The 14,094-nt window shown below is 36.7% G+C and overlaps 1 protein-coding gene across 7 annotated transcripts in view; it reads right to left on the reverse strand.

The window, feature by feature from the left end:
* The window catches only part of shaker (Potassium voltage-gated channel protein Shaker), an 81,117-nt gene that overhangs the window by 51,508 nt on the left and 15,515 nt on the right, over positions 1 to 14,094 (reverse strand). The window contains exon 1 of one of the 7 annotated variants that reach the window (XR_010733258.1): positions 9,564 to 9,886. The exons of 3 other annotated variants lie outside the window; for them this stretch is intronic. Coding sequence is in view for 3 of the 4 variants with exons in the window: in XM_066294952.1 (XP_066151049.1) it covers positions 9,564 to 9,757 (194 nt within the window). In the remaining variant the exon portion in view is untranslated. Of the gene's footprint in view, positions 1 to 2,738; positions 2,970 to 9,563; positions 9,887 to 14,094 lie in introns of those variants that run through there. 3 more of the 7 variants (XM_066294952.1, XM_066294951.1, XM_066294959.1) reach the window with 3 other exon arrangements.

Below are 14,094 nucleotides of genomic sequence, written 5' to 3' on the forward strand. Positions count from 1 at the left end.
ATAATCGAAATTGGCTTATCGACGATGCCCGGTGGACCGCAGAAATCTCCGGATCATGCATCCGGGAGATGCATTACCAAAACCAATATTTTGATAGACCTATATGGAATGTTGTTGCACATACAACTATCGCATAAAGAGGGTTAAAAGCGGTAATTTAACAAACGCAAACCCCGATTCAAATTTATTTATTAATATTCGTCCAACCCTGTAACACATTGTCCACTTGTCGCCCCGTACTGTGTTTCGTTATAAATTACAATATTATGCATGCCACAAAGGCACCATTCGAGCGATTTGTAACCCAGAAATAGGGCCATTGTTCGCTGCCATTAATACATTGTCGCCATTTAATAAGTACGAATACGTACTCCTATATCCATGCATGTGAGGTATAAGAGAATAAAAGCTGCTACACATAAGGAAAGTTTTATCGTGACTAGAAAACAGCTCTGCTGGGAGGGCGAAAAATTAAATTACTAACGGGTGGTTTTGATTTTAGCAGGGGAGGTTCTGATGATGAAATTGGCTCGGTGCCAACCATGCTCGTTGCAATGTTAACGCTCATTATTTCTGGCTCCATGTTATTATCCAGACAAAGGATATTAATATGTTAAAAATTCTCATAATTTCCGTGTTCTTAAAAAGGGTTAATGAGGATCTCTTACCGGGTGGCTTCACCATGTTTTAACTTCAAAATTTACGGGATTGCTGGTTGTTTGTAATAAATATTGAAATTTAAGCTGCAGACCCACTAATTTTGTAGGCTGGTAGTGGAGGGCTGAGAGTATCCCCATGATGCTAGGATGGATGAAGTCAGTTTGATCAAGAATTTAGTGTTGTTTCGAAATGGGTACATACATTTATACTGAAAACCGTTCGCGACCGGGACTCAAATGCTTTCAAATTTTCGTTCAACCCACAGAGGAGATTCTGAGAAATCGGCAGACATGAAAGTGCGTCAAATAATTACCAAAATTAATACGAAATGCATAGAAACTGTATACTTCAGGCTATATTATTAACAGACGACTTTGTTTTCATTTGTTAGATTTAAAAATTTAAGTATTATCTGTTACCTGCAATAACGTGACTATTTAAACTTAAACTGATGAGCCATTTACTGGACGTATAAATAAAACTTGGAAGTGCCCGCATGAGAGCAAATGAGATCGGAGTTAGTTCGAGCAAGATTGTTATTTTTCCAAAACCTTTTTCAATTAGCGTTTTCCCACTTCTAACACTCGATAAAAAAAAACTGTCTTAAAGGATAGCTTGTGCTGCCAGAAACAAATCTTAAATATCAATAACCGATCGACATAGCAATTTAATCAATTCGAAATAAAAACCTCAAACCAGACCTCTGCGAGCAAAAGCGATGAAAATGTCGAAAAATCTCTCTCTGTAACGTTCCACGTATTGGACGAAGTGAGGCTGAAAACGTAAATAGAGGCTGGGACCCCATCCGCATTGCAGTTACGGTTCCTGTGTCGAATTGGGGATGAGCACCTTTGATATACTATTTTCTGGATATGAGCGGAGCAAGAATAAACTGCACTAGATGATCCCTATTATTATAGCCCCTTTTTCATCGTGAACTCACTTCCTGAACTACAAATTCAGATTAATTTTAATTTTCTTTGCACATCCACGAGATGGCACTAGTTCTTTAAACCCGGCAAAACGATCCGATTAATCCTGTCTATCCACAAGTTTGTGTGTCGACGGTTGTTTAAAGTTTCTGACGTCAACAAAGCTACGAAATATTAAATAAGAGCGCCAACGGCCTTTCAAATTCATTTGGAAACAATAATCTAGAAACTTCCACTTTAAGCTTAGCTTAAAGATTTCGTTTAAGAGCTAGATGCCGACGCTGTTTAAATAAATAAGACGATATGAAATCTTTGTTCCCAATGTGGCCTTAATGCTGTAAAAACCCTGAAAACGACAATCAAAACATCTCGTTGACTGTACTAAATGGGTTACACGCGTCCTATTTCTGGACGTCTCGTGCTATTCTCGTTGTGTTCCGAGATATTTTCAGATTTACTATGTGTTGCTCAACGAATCCTTGAGTTAACGACATCATAATCATGTCATTGCTCATTTGTTAGATGTATTAACCCTTTGTCTTATGATGTAGGACGGATTAAATAAGGCGAAACGTTGGACTCAATAGAAAACCTCAATAGGTTTTCGTCAAGGTTCTAAAATTATCAATTTCTTGTTTTTTCCTTCCACAGAAAAGTCTCTGTTAGGAGGGCTTTAACGTGCAGAATTGCAGCTCCCTCTATGTATGGCTCTAATAATTGAATCCAAGGAAAATCGATGTGTAAAGGAGAGTGTTGATCGATCCAGCGGGATGTTAAATAACGCATAATAGAGGACGCTTGAGTTTCTATGCTATTATTTGAAATTTATGTTTTCGTAGAGAAAAAGCATAATTTTAATTCTAAAATATAATCAAGTTACTACTTAATTGCATTAATGAAAACAAAATCCTAATTTCCCTTGCCTACAAAAACACCCCTCTTTCTAAACTTCTTTTCAAGATGCTTCTCGAATTTGCTCGTAGAATCCCAAGTATTTTTCATTATAATGACTGCGGATTTCTAATCGGCTTAAACCGCTGCCAGTCGGCAATTTGTATCCTCCTCAAGATTGATTAAGCCAGCTTAGCACTCTCGCAATAAGTAGGAGATATCTCAAAATTAAAATCTACAAGGTCTACATTTTACCTGGCCAAAGCAAACTCCCCAAAATACTCCGTCATAGCGAACATATTGAACGTCTTTGAGGCAGCACATATTTCAACTCCCTGTATTTAACCGAAATTTGAGGTTAGATCTTTCCGATTTGCCGGTATAAAACAATCAGGATAAAAAATCAAGTGACTATCGTAAATCATTAAATTATAACAAGCCAGGAACGAGTAAACTAACGCACTGCTACTAAGCGATAATCTAGCGTGTCTACAGACGGACAGATCTGGATGGAAATCGAAAAGTTTTGGCTGTTTTGTCAGAAAATAGGCTGCAGAGGGTTATTAAAGCTGCGAAAGAGGCTTAACATACAGCAGGAACAGTCCTGCAGGTATCCTGGCTGGACGGGGCTGCAGGAAGCAGCGACTGCGACTGAGCTGCTGCTCGACGGTGTGGAGAAGTGCCAGCAAGATTTTTGGGGACACAGGGACGGACTTATTCAGGAAACGGTTCCAGAAAGTCATAGTAGTCGTTATCCTGTCACGAATTAACGTCGATTAATCCTCGAGAAGCCACTGTAATTTGAGAATTTTTCAAATTGCTTTTTTCGTTCTAGAAACTTCGGTATAAAATCGAATTAAAATGTATGTTACATGCGTTATATGCAGTGTTGAAATAGCACATTTACAACGTCGCGTTTGACATCTGTTAACAATCAAGATAACTATACCATAGCGCACGCCGTAAGAGATAACACTGATGTCATTGGAAAACTTCAAGCAATATTGCCGCCGTTCTTTTCAAGTGTAACGTAATTAAATTTCTCCTATAGGGAGTAATTTTCGTAAATTAATAAACGATTTAGAACACGGTCTCTTAATTTTGTGTAACTAGTATTTGCTCTAGCGAAAGACGGCCCTGTGCTATGCGCAACCGCTCCTCCCCGTGCCGTTCGACAAACGGAATGTGCCAGCTGGAATGCACTGTTTCTAGACTTGGTGACTCTGCCCATGAAAGGGCGGGAAACATTTCGTCCTCAAACTGCGGATATATTATCTAATATTACATAAACCTTATGAAAAATTCCCTCTAGTTGTTTACCGCCATTAGTTATATGCGACAATAAGTGACACACAAAATAAACACCGGATCCTCTGGGAGCATCATAGATTTCAGCTATCTATTCTTGGAGTGAGTTTATTGCCACCCCAAGATAACGGTTTTCCTTAACAAGACTGAATGGTACCTGTGTGATATCTCCAGGGATGGAGAACATTTTAGTATCTCACTTTCTATTGTAGTTTTTAAAAATTTTCTTGAACGCCAAAGCATGAAGTAATATAGTCCAGGTTTCGACGTTTAGTTACTAACAATTATTAGAATTGTCGAACGCATTTAGTTTCAGAGAAAATATGCATCAAAATTTAAGCTTTTTACTACTAAGGAGTCGTGAAGATTTCTAGTCGAACTTTCACCATTTTGTCAATAACCGTTTACAAACATTTCTGGATAATCAATTTTAGGAAAATGATGAATTTGTGACTACTGGTTTTTTGGGTTAAAAAATGATGGATGACAGCGATACAATATTTAGTAAGTAGCCGTCATTAGACGTTTTTAGTTACACAGGGTGGTCCTTAAGTAATGAAAGATATCTTACATGGAAATAAAACAATTTGCGTTATGAAACCGTATTTGGAAACCGCTATTAACCGAACTACAACGTGCTAAGCTTTTATTTTATTTTACTTTTTTTCTATAACTTGTACAGTTTTCTAAATTCGGTCAAATTTTATCCTTAAAGGTACTTTGACGGCTAAAATTCAAATTCAATATTTATTTTGTGGTGTTAGTTAAAAGCGCCACTTAACTCGTATTTCTCAAGTTTAACTTCACATAACTTTTAGTCGCTTAAATTCCCAATTCGGTGTTTGATAAAATGGATTTTTCCATTTATTTTCTCAAAAAGATATACTTCTTAAAAATCAGGAGGAACCACCGTTTTCGAAATATTTACCTTCAAACGATTCGGAGCTAGTGTGCCCATTTCAATTGATTCACAAGGTATAATTTTATTTCAAAACAGTCTTCATTGAAACAAAACAATAATGAAACTATCAAATGTGGCTTCAGTGAAGTATCACTTCACACTGTATCAATTGATTGTAGTTAATGTTGCGGAAATTTTTAAATTGCATGCTCTGCGTACCATCACTTAAAGACCACCTTGTGTAATATTGGAAAACTTCTCAACTTTTCTGTAAAGTCATATCGGATATCAGAAAAATATCAGCACGTTAGGCTCCCTAAATGCCTGCTGGAAAAATAATCTCAATTTTCTCTCTCTTTAAAAATGACGCTAGACAAAAATAATTATGAACATTGCAAATTCATAAGACTTTTTCTCGATTTCCGACCTCTTTTTAACCTCCTTGTACATACAGTTCATGAACTTGACACATAATTATTTCTCTGCTGTGGCGGTTTCCAGGAAACTGGATAAAATTATTTTTATCTAGATTTACGCTTGACAAACTGAGGTCATTTTAATGAAACGGGCCTATATTTAGCAGCAACAATTATTTTAGAGTGACTGAATTTCAGGATCAAAAGGGCTTTGCAGAGGCAATGAACCCTATAATCGACGTTGAACTGCTTTATATGGACCTTTACCTGTTTTTAAATTCGCTTGTCTTCCCGCTTTTTAGGTTACGTCATTTGACATTAAAATTTCAGGGACAAAGGATGCACTCGCCTCAGATTTAAACTCCTGCCTTTGTGAGAGGAAATTCAATAACAGTGTAAATGAGAAGTATAAGAGGGACTAATTGGGAGAGGGATCTAATTTTAGGGTTCAAATGGATAGATATTAGAGGAGAAGGATCTAAATTTAGTAGATTATACAGCAAGTTCAAATGTCATTAAATTATTATCTATCTGCCTCGACATATGTATAGCTTCAGAAGTTTGTGTTGGTCTGTTCTAAAGCACGTTCCTGAAGAGATACGTAGAGGCGAATAGAGAAAGGTTGAAATAAGCGGCGCTAGAGGTAGATTGAATACGTGACCTTTTTGCCAAATTATTATCTGAAAAAAACTTTGAAATTACTGCAGGTGAGTCCAGAAATATATTTTTGGCAATCCGGTTCTGTAAGTGAATAAATAATTTTATTTGTCAATTTAAGCCTGAAAAGCCTCGTTTAAAAATTGGTCAGGAAGGGAAAACTTGAATAAAGAAATCGAAATTTGGTACAATTCATTGAGGTTGTTTTGAAAATCCAAAATGGTTGACAACCCGCTACAATGCGCACAACTTGATATAATTCACTGACGTTCGCACAATTCGGCCATATCAACAAACTTTGCCATTGGCTTACGACACTTCCGATTATTCTCGATTTCAGCCGAAGTTGAATAAAGAGGCGGAAAAGTGTGAATTGGTCTACAATCGTATCTTGTAGCTGCATATTTTGTTAATACAACGCAAAAACTTAATAAATACAACCAATATTGATGATATTTCAAATCTATCATTAGCCATCTTCTAGCGCTTACGATTCACCGAAAATATCGACGTTATTTTATATCCTATTAGTATTGCGTGACATAGTTTTGAAATTCCTATGTCGTGCTTCCTGATTTAAACTACGACAGAGACATAGTATATTATATCAAGAGACTATTACAGAGATAGAAATCCACGTTAAAAGACCTGACAATTATTGCACAATAAACTATGAAAGAAGCATATTTACCCTGCACAATGGCATCAAATTATCGATAGACAGTTTAGAGCACCCTTAGTTGTCAAATATCCACCTAAAGTGATCTTGAGCAAGACTACGCCCCATTGCCACGTGCAAACGAAGTAATTATTATTGTTATAGTGAGCGACCTTCACCCCGCTACTTTGCATTAATTATTATTGTTGTGGAGGAAAACAAAACATATAAGTATACACAATAGGGTTTTGTTTTCCGGCTGATCGATAAGTTTACTTAAGAAATTCCATTCCTGTATATGTGGGTTGGATATAAATTAAGACGGTGCACTGAGAAGAGCGAATTTATGGCAGCAGGAAAAGGGCCAAATTATAAATGACCATCAAGCAACTTTCCAGATAACTTATTGATATTGCTGGAAAAGTTCATAATTTTGCCAGAAAAGATGGAAATAAGTTTTTAATAGTAAGGATGGGTTCCAGAGTGGATGGAGGAAACGAGTGGAGATCGAAGGGAACATGCTACATTAAACTCTAACATCCAAAGCGCAATTGTCAACAGGATTATTGCAATTTGTTCAGGACAATATCGATACATAAAAAGCGGCCGATTAGGTTAAGGTAATCGAAACATCCATGATCCGCATTCCATAAAGCAAAATCTTGTGCAGGGTGCTACAAAGACACCTCCTTGGACTACGAAAGCACGTGGAGGACACCTCTTAGTGTCAACTTCTTTGGATGAACAAAGAAGATGATCTAATCCTGGCTGATACCTGCGCCTCTGATGTTGGTGTCTGTGTGGTCGGTGTCTTCTCTGTTGGTAGAACGTGGCGACGGCGGCGTCGTCGAGGGTGGCGCGGGTTCGGGGCATGTTAACGGGGGCTCCCATCGGCCCGAGCGCCGGCCGAGCACTGGAAGAGCGTCGTCGATGGTGTCACGTGGGGTGAAACACGACCTGCCGCACTCGAAACACGCACTGGTTTAAGGGGTGATGAGCACGAGAATGATTTATGGCCAATACGTTTTGTTTCAAAATTCTCAGCCTTCATCTATTTGATATTTGGTATGTGTGAGTGATGTGTTGGTGTCTCTCGACACTCCCATGAGCTTTCCTCCTTATACCCAATTATTACGGACAAAAATGTGCTGGATGCAATTATATATACTCTATCATGTTTAAATTTTTTCCTTGAATTTCAATTCAAATTACGACAAAAATAACGGCACGATAAACCAGATTGTGCAATGTCACTTAGAAACGGGCACTTACTTATGCAACATAACGACTGGAAATAAGTATTAATCAATCCTGCGGAATTGGAAAAGCGGCAGCAATTAAAGAACTAAGCGGAAGACGTCCACGAAAAGTAATTATTTCCGGTTTGAGGGCTGAAATGGGACAACTTGGTTAGTGAATGTAAAAAGGAGATTCAACGTCCCCCTATAATTGAGGAATAAAATTAGTGCCCCTTTTTTGAAGTTATGGTTTATGTACAGTTATGTTTCTCTAATGAGTTAATATTACATTAGAGAGGAACAAATGTCTGTGGCATTTCGCTGCGAAACTCTTTTACTACGGACATTTCCCCAATGGAAATAAATCTAAATTAATACTTCCTACTTGTCGGGGTTTAATTATGGTGGTATCGTAAATTAGGCACGAATTGCCGTCACCATACATTCGACCGCTGCAATAGTATTTAGTATACAGCTTTTTTCCTGTGATGCAATAAATTAGTATCGACCTCTGAGTAATAAAACGTTGATGAGAAATACAAATCTCAATTTGACTCTCTAAAACCTAGATTTATCCTGTTGAAATTGAGACGGAATGAAAAGCAGAGCAAATTAGAGTTTCTTGACAATGGTGATTGTAATGTGTTTTGAACGAAAATTAGCATTTAAGCCGTGGCGCGATCTATTGAGTGTCAGTTGGATTATAAGTATAAGGAAAAATGATTACGTAGCGCGAGTATGATAAGCAGAAATGCGTTTGTAATAAATTTTCCTCAGAGGTATTTAACACCTTTTGAAGCGGTTTTCAAGATTTTTTACCTGCCTTTTTCGAATTAACTCATTGAAAATTGACAAATTAATGCTGTAACTAAGGACACATTTAAATACAACTATATATACTTAATAAGTTCTTAAATGAACCTATTGACCCTTAGGAGGAAAGACATAGTAAATGAAAATCCTAAGGGTAACAATGAATCAGGAAATGGAACCAATGAAGATTTCCACACTCTTGTTGTGAGCCGTCATTCACCCCTGGTGGCTCAGGTAACTTATTCTCATATGAGTGTTAGAATTCAAGGCAGTTCGTCACACCCGAGTGCCACCTGTGTCAATTAGTATTATCACATACTTTTTTACTTTTTCTTGCACTTGTGGTTTGTGATTTTTACATTCATATCGCCTAACTTGACCTTTGCCTGCAATTGTGATGATACAATATCTAAATTCAAATGTGACAGATGTAATTCACCAATTATTAATTGTTGTTGCAAGAAAGCGAAATCTCTTTATTTCTAGACATTATTTTTGTAAAATGGTGGCTACCTTACATACGCGTTAATGGTTTATTTTTGAATGCTGAATCGAAAATAAATTACGGGTGTTAACTGACGGCTTGAGAAAATTGGATAGTAGTGCTAAGTTTTTGAATGTTTAATTTAATGGGAAAACAATTATTTAGCATACATTTTAGAGGACTAATAAAAGATTAATCAGACAACTTCCTCTATGAACAATGGCCGAGATTTATTCCTAAGCTTATTTAGATTATCCAATTTTAAATACATTAATTGTAGGTGAATTATGTCTTTTGCTATTTTAGTAAATTCTATCGTCATTCATGGTTCCCATTTATTGGCAGAATTAAAGCAAGATGTGTACGATTCCTTCAAAAGGAAACAAGATTAACGAGCGTAGCGGCTTGAAGACAATTCAATTTTCTTAAACACAGCCCTAGAGTGGCTGAAAATTGTCCCCCAATCCCGCTATATTAAATATCTATGTTAATTCCTCACATTCATTTCTGGCATCTGCCTCTTCGTTTTAAGATTGAATGCGACGTGATAAATGGTTTCGAACTTTGAAATCACCCAAAACCAGAAACATAATTACCTGTCCTACCTTCTTAGAGATGGGGGACAGGATGACTTTAGACTTTTCTGGCTAGTGGTCGAGTGTAAATATGCCATGGATAATAACTCTTGCACAAACACTTTCACGACACTTCCGCAAAGCACTACAAGGGCGAAATAACTGACATTCGTAAATAAAACCTCTTCCCTTCTTTGTACGAACAGAAGGATTTTGCGAGCCATGCAGCCGAGTGAGGCATGGCATCCGAGCCAAGTGTTTGTTTCCAGCCCTTAAACTAATTTGAAGCCAAATTAGTCCAGGGCTAGTCAGTAGAGAAAAAACCGTTTTTCTGGACGGTGATACGCGACAATAATCGCGAAATATTCGGCGGTCCACCGCAATTATAAAATTAGAACTGGCCAGTCGTCGATTGGTCCGGTCACACGGGGCCCCCTGTATCGGCATTTATTTTATAAATACCTCACATTGTTTCGAATAATTAACAAAGCAACCTTACTAGTGTCGCACATGGACTATGTGTGCTTAATCCTTTCGAGTTGATATCAGTAGCGCAGCTCAAATATGACAAAGGCCTTTATATGTATTAGCCTTATCAATACCAGATAATATTCCAAATTTATTCCAATTTTCTTAATCTCAAAGAATTGATAAAATATACAAATCGACTATCCCTCAATTCGATGTGCACTAAGAGCCTCTAATAATTGTATTTCGCACTCTTTAAAAATGTAAAATATATGTGGTTTCCTCCTACTGAGAAGAAAGAAACTGAGAAGCAAACGACGGACTTGCTGGAAGTTCTTAATAAGTTCACTATCTGCTGATAAACGACTGACGCATTAAAAAGGATTAAATGGCTAAACTAAAGCCTGAAGGGATGCAGGGAAAGTTTTTAGTGGGTAAAAGTCCACACTACTTAATAAGAAAGATATTAAGTGGATTTAGAACGCCTTTCTGTTCCCTCATTCCAAATGAATATGGTTTCCTTATAATCTAAACTACGAAGAATTTCAGAAATTATGAAATGTGGTGATCGCCAATATTGAGAAATACTAAAAATAAACAATGAAATTAACAAAAAAAGAACTAATTCTAAAGATCCTGCCCTATATTTATTTCAATGTATAATTCTCAACGGTGCCATCTATCAATGAAAATTTAAACTTTGGAAACCGATTCAGAGGACGCTCCCGTGGAGCGAATTCGAGACGGCTAAAACATATTCGCAGGGACAGTTACTAGGTGGCGCCAGCATCAAAAAATCAATTTACCAAAATTAATATCAGACTTTGAAAAAAAAAATGCTGAAAAATCGAAAAATCGATATTTTCATATTTAACTCATTTTGTATAGCAAAGTGATTATCTAGCGCAGTTAAATAATATATTTCATGAGCAAGACTTCTATCAATTGCAATTAAAAACATCCCTGAATGTTACTGACTGTATTTTTCTCATCCCTGTTAAATTAAACAAATAATATTAAACGCATATCCAAACTGTATTGCACACACGATTTGTGCTTTACATTCAGCTACCAAAAATAAAGCAACAGATTTGCATTAAAATTTTGCGGTTAAATTATTGTCTCCATGCCACTTCCCAATTATCCCAATGCACGTTTACATAGACTTAAATTTCGTATGTACGAAATTTCTTCCCACATAGAATTTAAACTAGCCCAAAACAAAAAAAAAACGATCGAAATGCTCCAATGAATACAAATACCGAATAATCAAAGAAAACCCCCGCTGAAGCCCTAAAACGAAACGGGTTTGACAAATATTCAATTTTACCTGTTGGGCCCCAGCACGGTTCCCCCTAGAATTGGAGGCCTTCGCCTCAAAGCTTCTTATCTAAGGGCAACATCCCCCAAAGACGCTACAATAGACCCGTAAATCTTATAGAAATGCGCCCCTGAGATGCCGCACATGGGGCACACACGTATCCTTCAGGTGACTCACGCAGGAAGGAAATTTCAGTGCTTTATGTATGCAAATTTCCTGCTTGTTTAAGGGGAGAGCTTATTTGTTGTAGAAAGGGCTTTAAACATGGATTTGTGAGTGAAGTGGTTCCCATTCAATAGCATGAAAAACTACTTTAATCTCAGTGGTTATATAAGCTTTTTTTCATATTTAATCAATGTTTCTGATATTGCCATTGACCAACTGAATGTAATATATAAAACGAACCACGACCGTGTCTATTTGCGGATAAGCGGATTAAACGACCGTTATAGTGCCCCAGAGACAAAACCGTTTTGCAGGTTTCTCTCAGGGCAGGCATTACGCTAGAATTCCGTTAGTATATAAACGCTTCCAGACTTTGCTTATTAAGTCGAAGCTATAAATAGATTGTATTGTAATAATTTTTCGTTACATCGAAATTTAATGGAATACATAAAAAAAATCCTTTGATCTGTGTTATAATAGTGAAAAGTAACATTTTTTAACCAGTCACATCCACGTTATTAAATAAAAGTCCTATTTCCGAATAAAAAAAATTCTGTATTTCCTTCCCACGTTAAGAAGAGCCGAAATACCGCTAAGGGCGAAAAGGTAAATATTTTTCTTAACTAGCAGGATACCGCATATACGTAAGAATCCAAAAGTTTGCGAAAGGGCAATTTTCTAGCCCTTATTCCCAGTTCCCGTTCCGTTTATTCACAGCGAAACAGGGAATTTTTATTCCTATTTTCATCGCTTTTTGGTGTAACAGAATAGCCCTGTCAACAACCCCCATGCAATTTACATGAGTTAAGCCTATAGTGGTGGTTTTGTTGCAAATATTGAAGGGGTATGAGTATCCAGTTTCCTCCAGAAATCTAACGAATGCCTACATATAGTAAAGATGTTGATTAAATAGATAAGTCTTCTGCGAAGGATAAAGTTTCAAATCTTTAGCATACATAGAAGTGCGATAACGAATGATCTATATTAAGTAAGTAATAAAATTGCCAAATAGAAGTTCGTGAGCAAATCTTCTTTGCAGTAATTCTACTGGGTGCAATTTACTCTTTTAGACAGATAGAGAATGAAATTGAGTATAAATAGAAACAAAATAAATGAGGCAATTGAAGAAATTAAGTGCCAAGACAAGAGAAAAAAGGCTGGTGAAGCAGCTGCACTTACGCACCTGCAGATAATGGTTTTGCGCTCCCTTTGTCCGAAAATGGATAAGTTTTTTATCCATTTATTCTATATCTCGATTTTGACTCACACGTCAAAACCACAACTCATTCTTTGTTAATTTTTTGTGTTTTATGCTGTGGTCATTTATGCTATGGCTACAGAGAAGATTTACTTGCGAATTTCCATGTTGTAAGTTTGCAACTTTCTTCATATTCATTGTATCTACTTTTACGCAAACGCTAAAAGTTCTCAACCTACACGTGTTAATGATGACTCTTCTACATTTTTCATTTCATAGTTTTCTCCTCATTTATTTAATACTCTCATGCAATAGCTCACAAGTCTCCATAGACTAATCTATTCCCTAAAATTGATCAGGTTCCCTTCAGATTGCTCATCATCTCGATTTGCTTTCTTCCTAAACTTTCAGCCCCTCGAATCAACAAATTTAAGAACTAGTTATTGTCTCCTCTCCAACCGCTATTAACATAACACTCAAAATTCTTAATTACCTAATTGCTTTCAACATAAACACTTAATGCAGATTTGCCCCCATTTACCAACTAAATCAATAACACTTTAATCCGATCTGGTCACTACATAAGAGCTTTTTGAACCCATTGATAAGCCTTACCTCGGCAATCATGTTTTCTCTTGTTTACATTCGAGGCCGGCCCATTTCCACTGGGGAACTTAATTTAAATTTAATAAAATAATTTAAATTGATAAATATTTTAAATGAAACTAAATAAAATGGATAAATAATTACAGTCACACTTTTCGATCCACATATACATGCATTCAACATTGCATGCCTTGGGAAGAAAAAAGGTATAATTGCGATATTGAAGCTATCCGGTAATTCTGTTTAATAACTGGAATAGACGAGTAGATGAATCGCGACTAACGATCGCTGAATGGGATTCGGAAAGTTTTTCTATTTTGATTAGTTAGGAAGTTTTGTGTAATTGATTAAATTATTAATAAGATAAATGAAAGATAAAAAAAAACGTTTTATGTTTATTTCCCAAAGAAAAACGTTAAAGAAACGTATTAAAAAAGGGGCCTTCAGTCTCCACTGTTAGAAATTTGACGTCACTTTGACGTAATCTTGATGAATTTTCCTCGAGGAATTTCATTGAAAACGTCGTATCCGGACTCGAACCTGCGCAATTTTGAAAGGAAAACGAAGACGAAATACGTTATTCTGCAAGTTATTAAGTAATTAATCCTCAACCTAAATAACCGGAAAACTCACACAGAGCTGATTCACAAAAGGGCCAATTTAAGCATGAAAAAATCCATCAATCTTCGAATCATCATGCAAATGGCGGTCGTCAATTTCCGGTCTTCGGAATAATAATAGTTAATCAGGCGGGGAAAAACCGTGTTTGGTCCTAAATCTCGGAGAGTCCCAGGAAATTACGG

The sequence above is a fragment of the Euwallacea fornicatus genome, chromosome 22 (genome assembly GCF_040115645.1).
Source record: "Euwallacea fornicatus isolate EFF26 chromosome 22, ASM4011564v1, whole genome shotgun sequence".
NCBI lineage: Eukaryota > Metazoa > Arthropoda > Insecta > Coleoptera > Curculionidae > Euwallacea > Euwallacea fornicatus.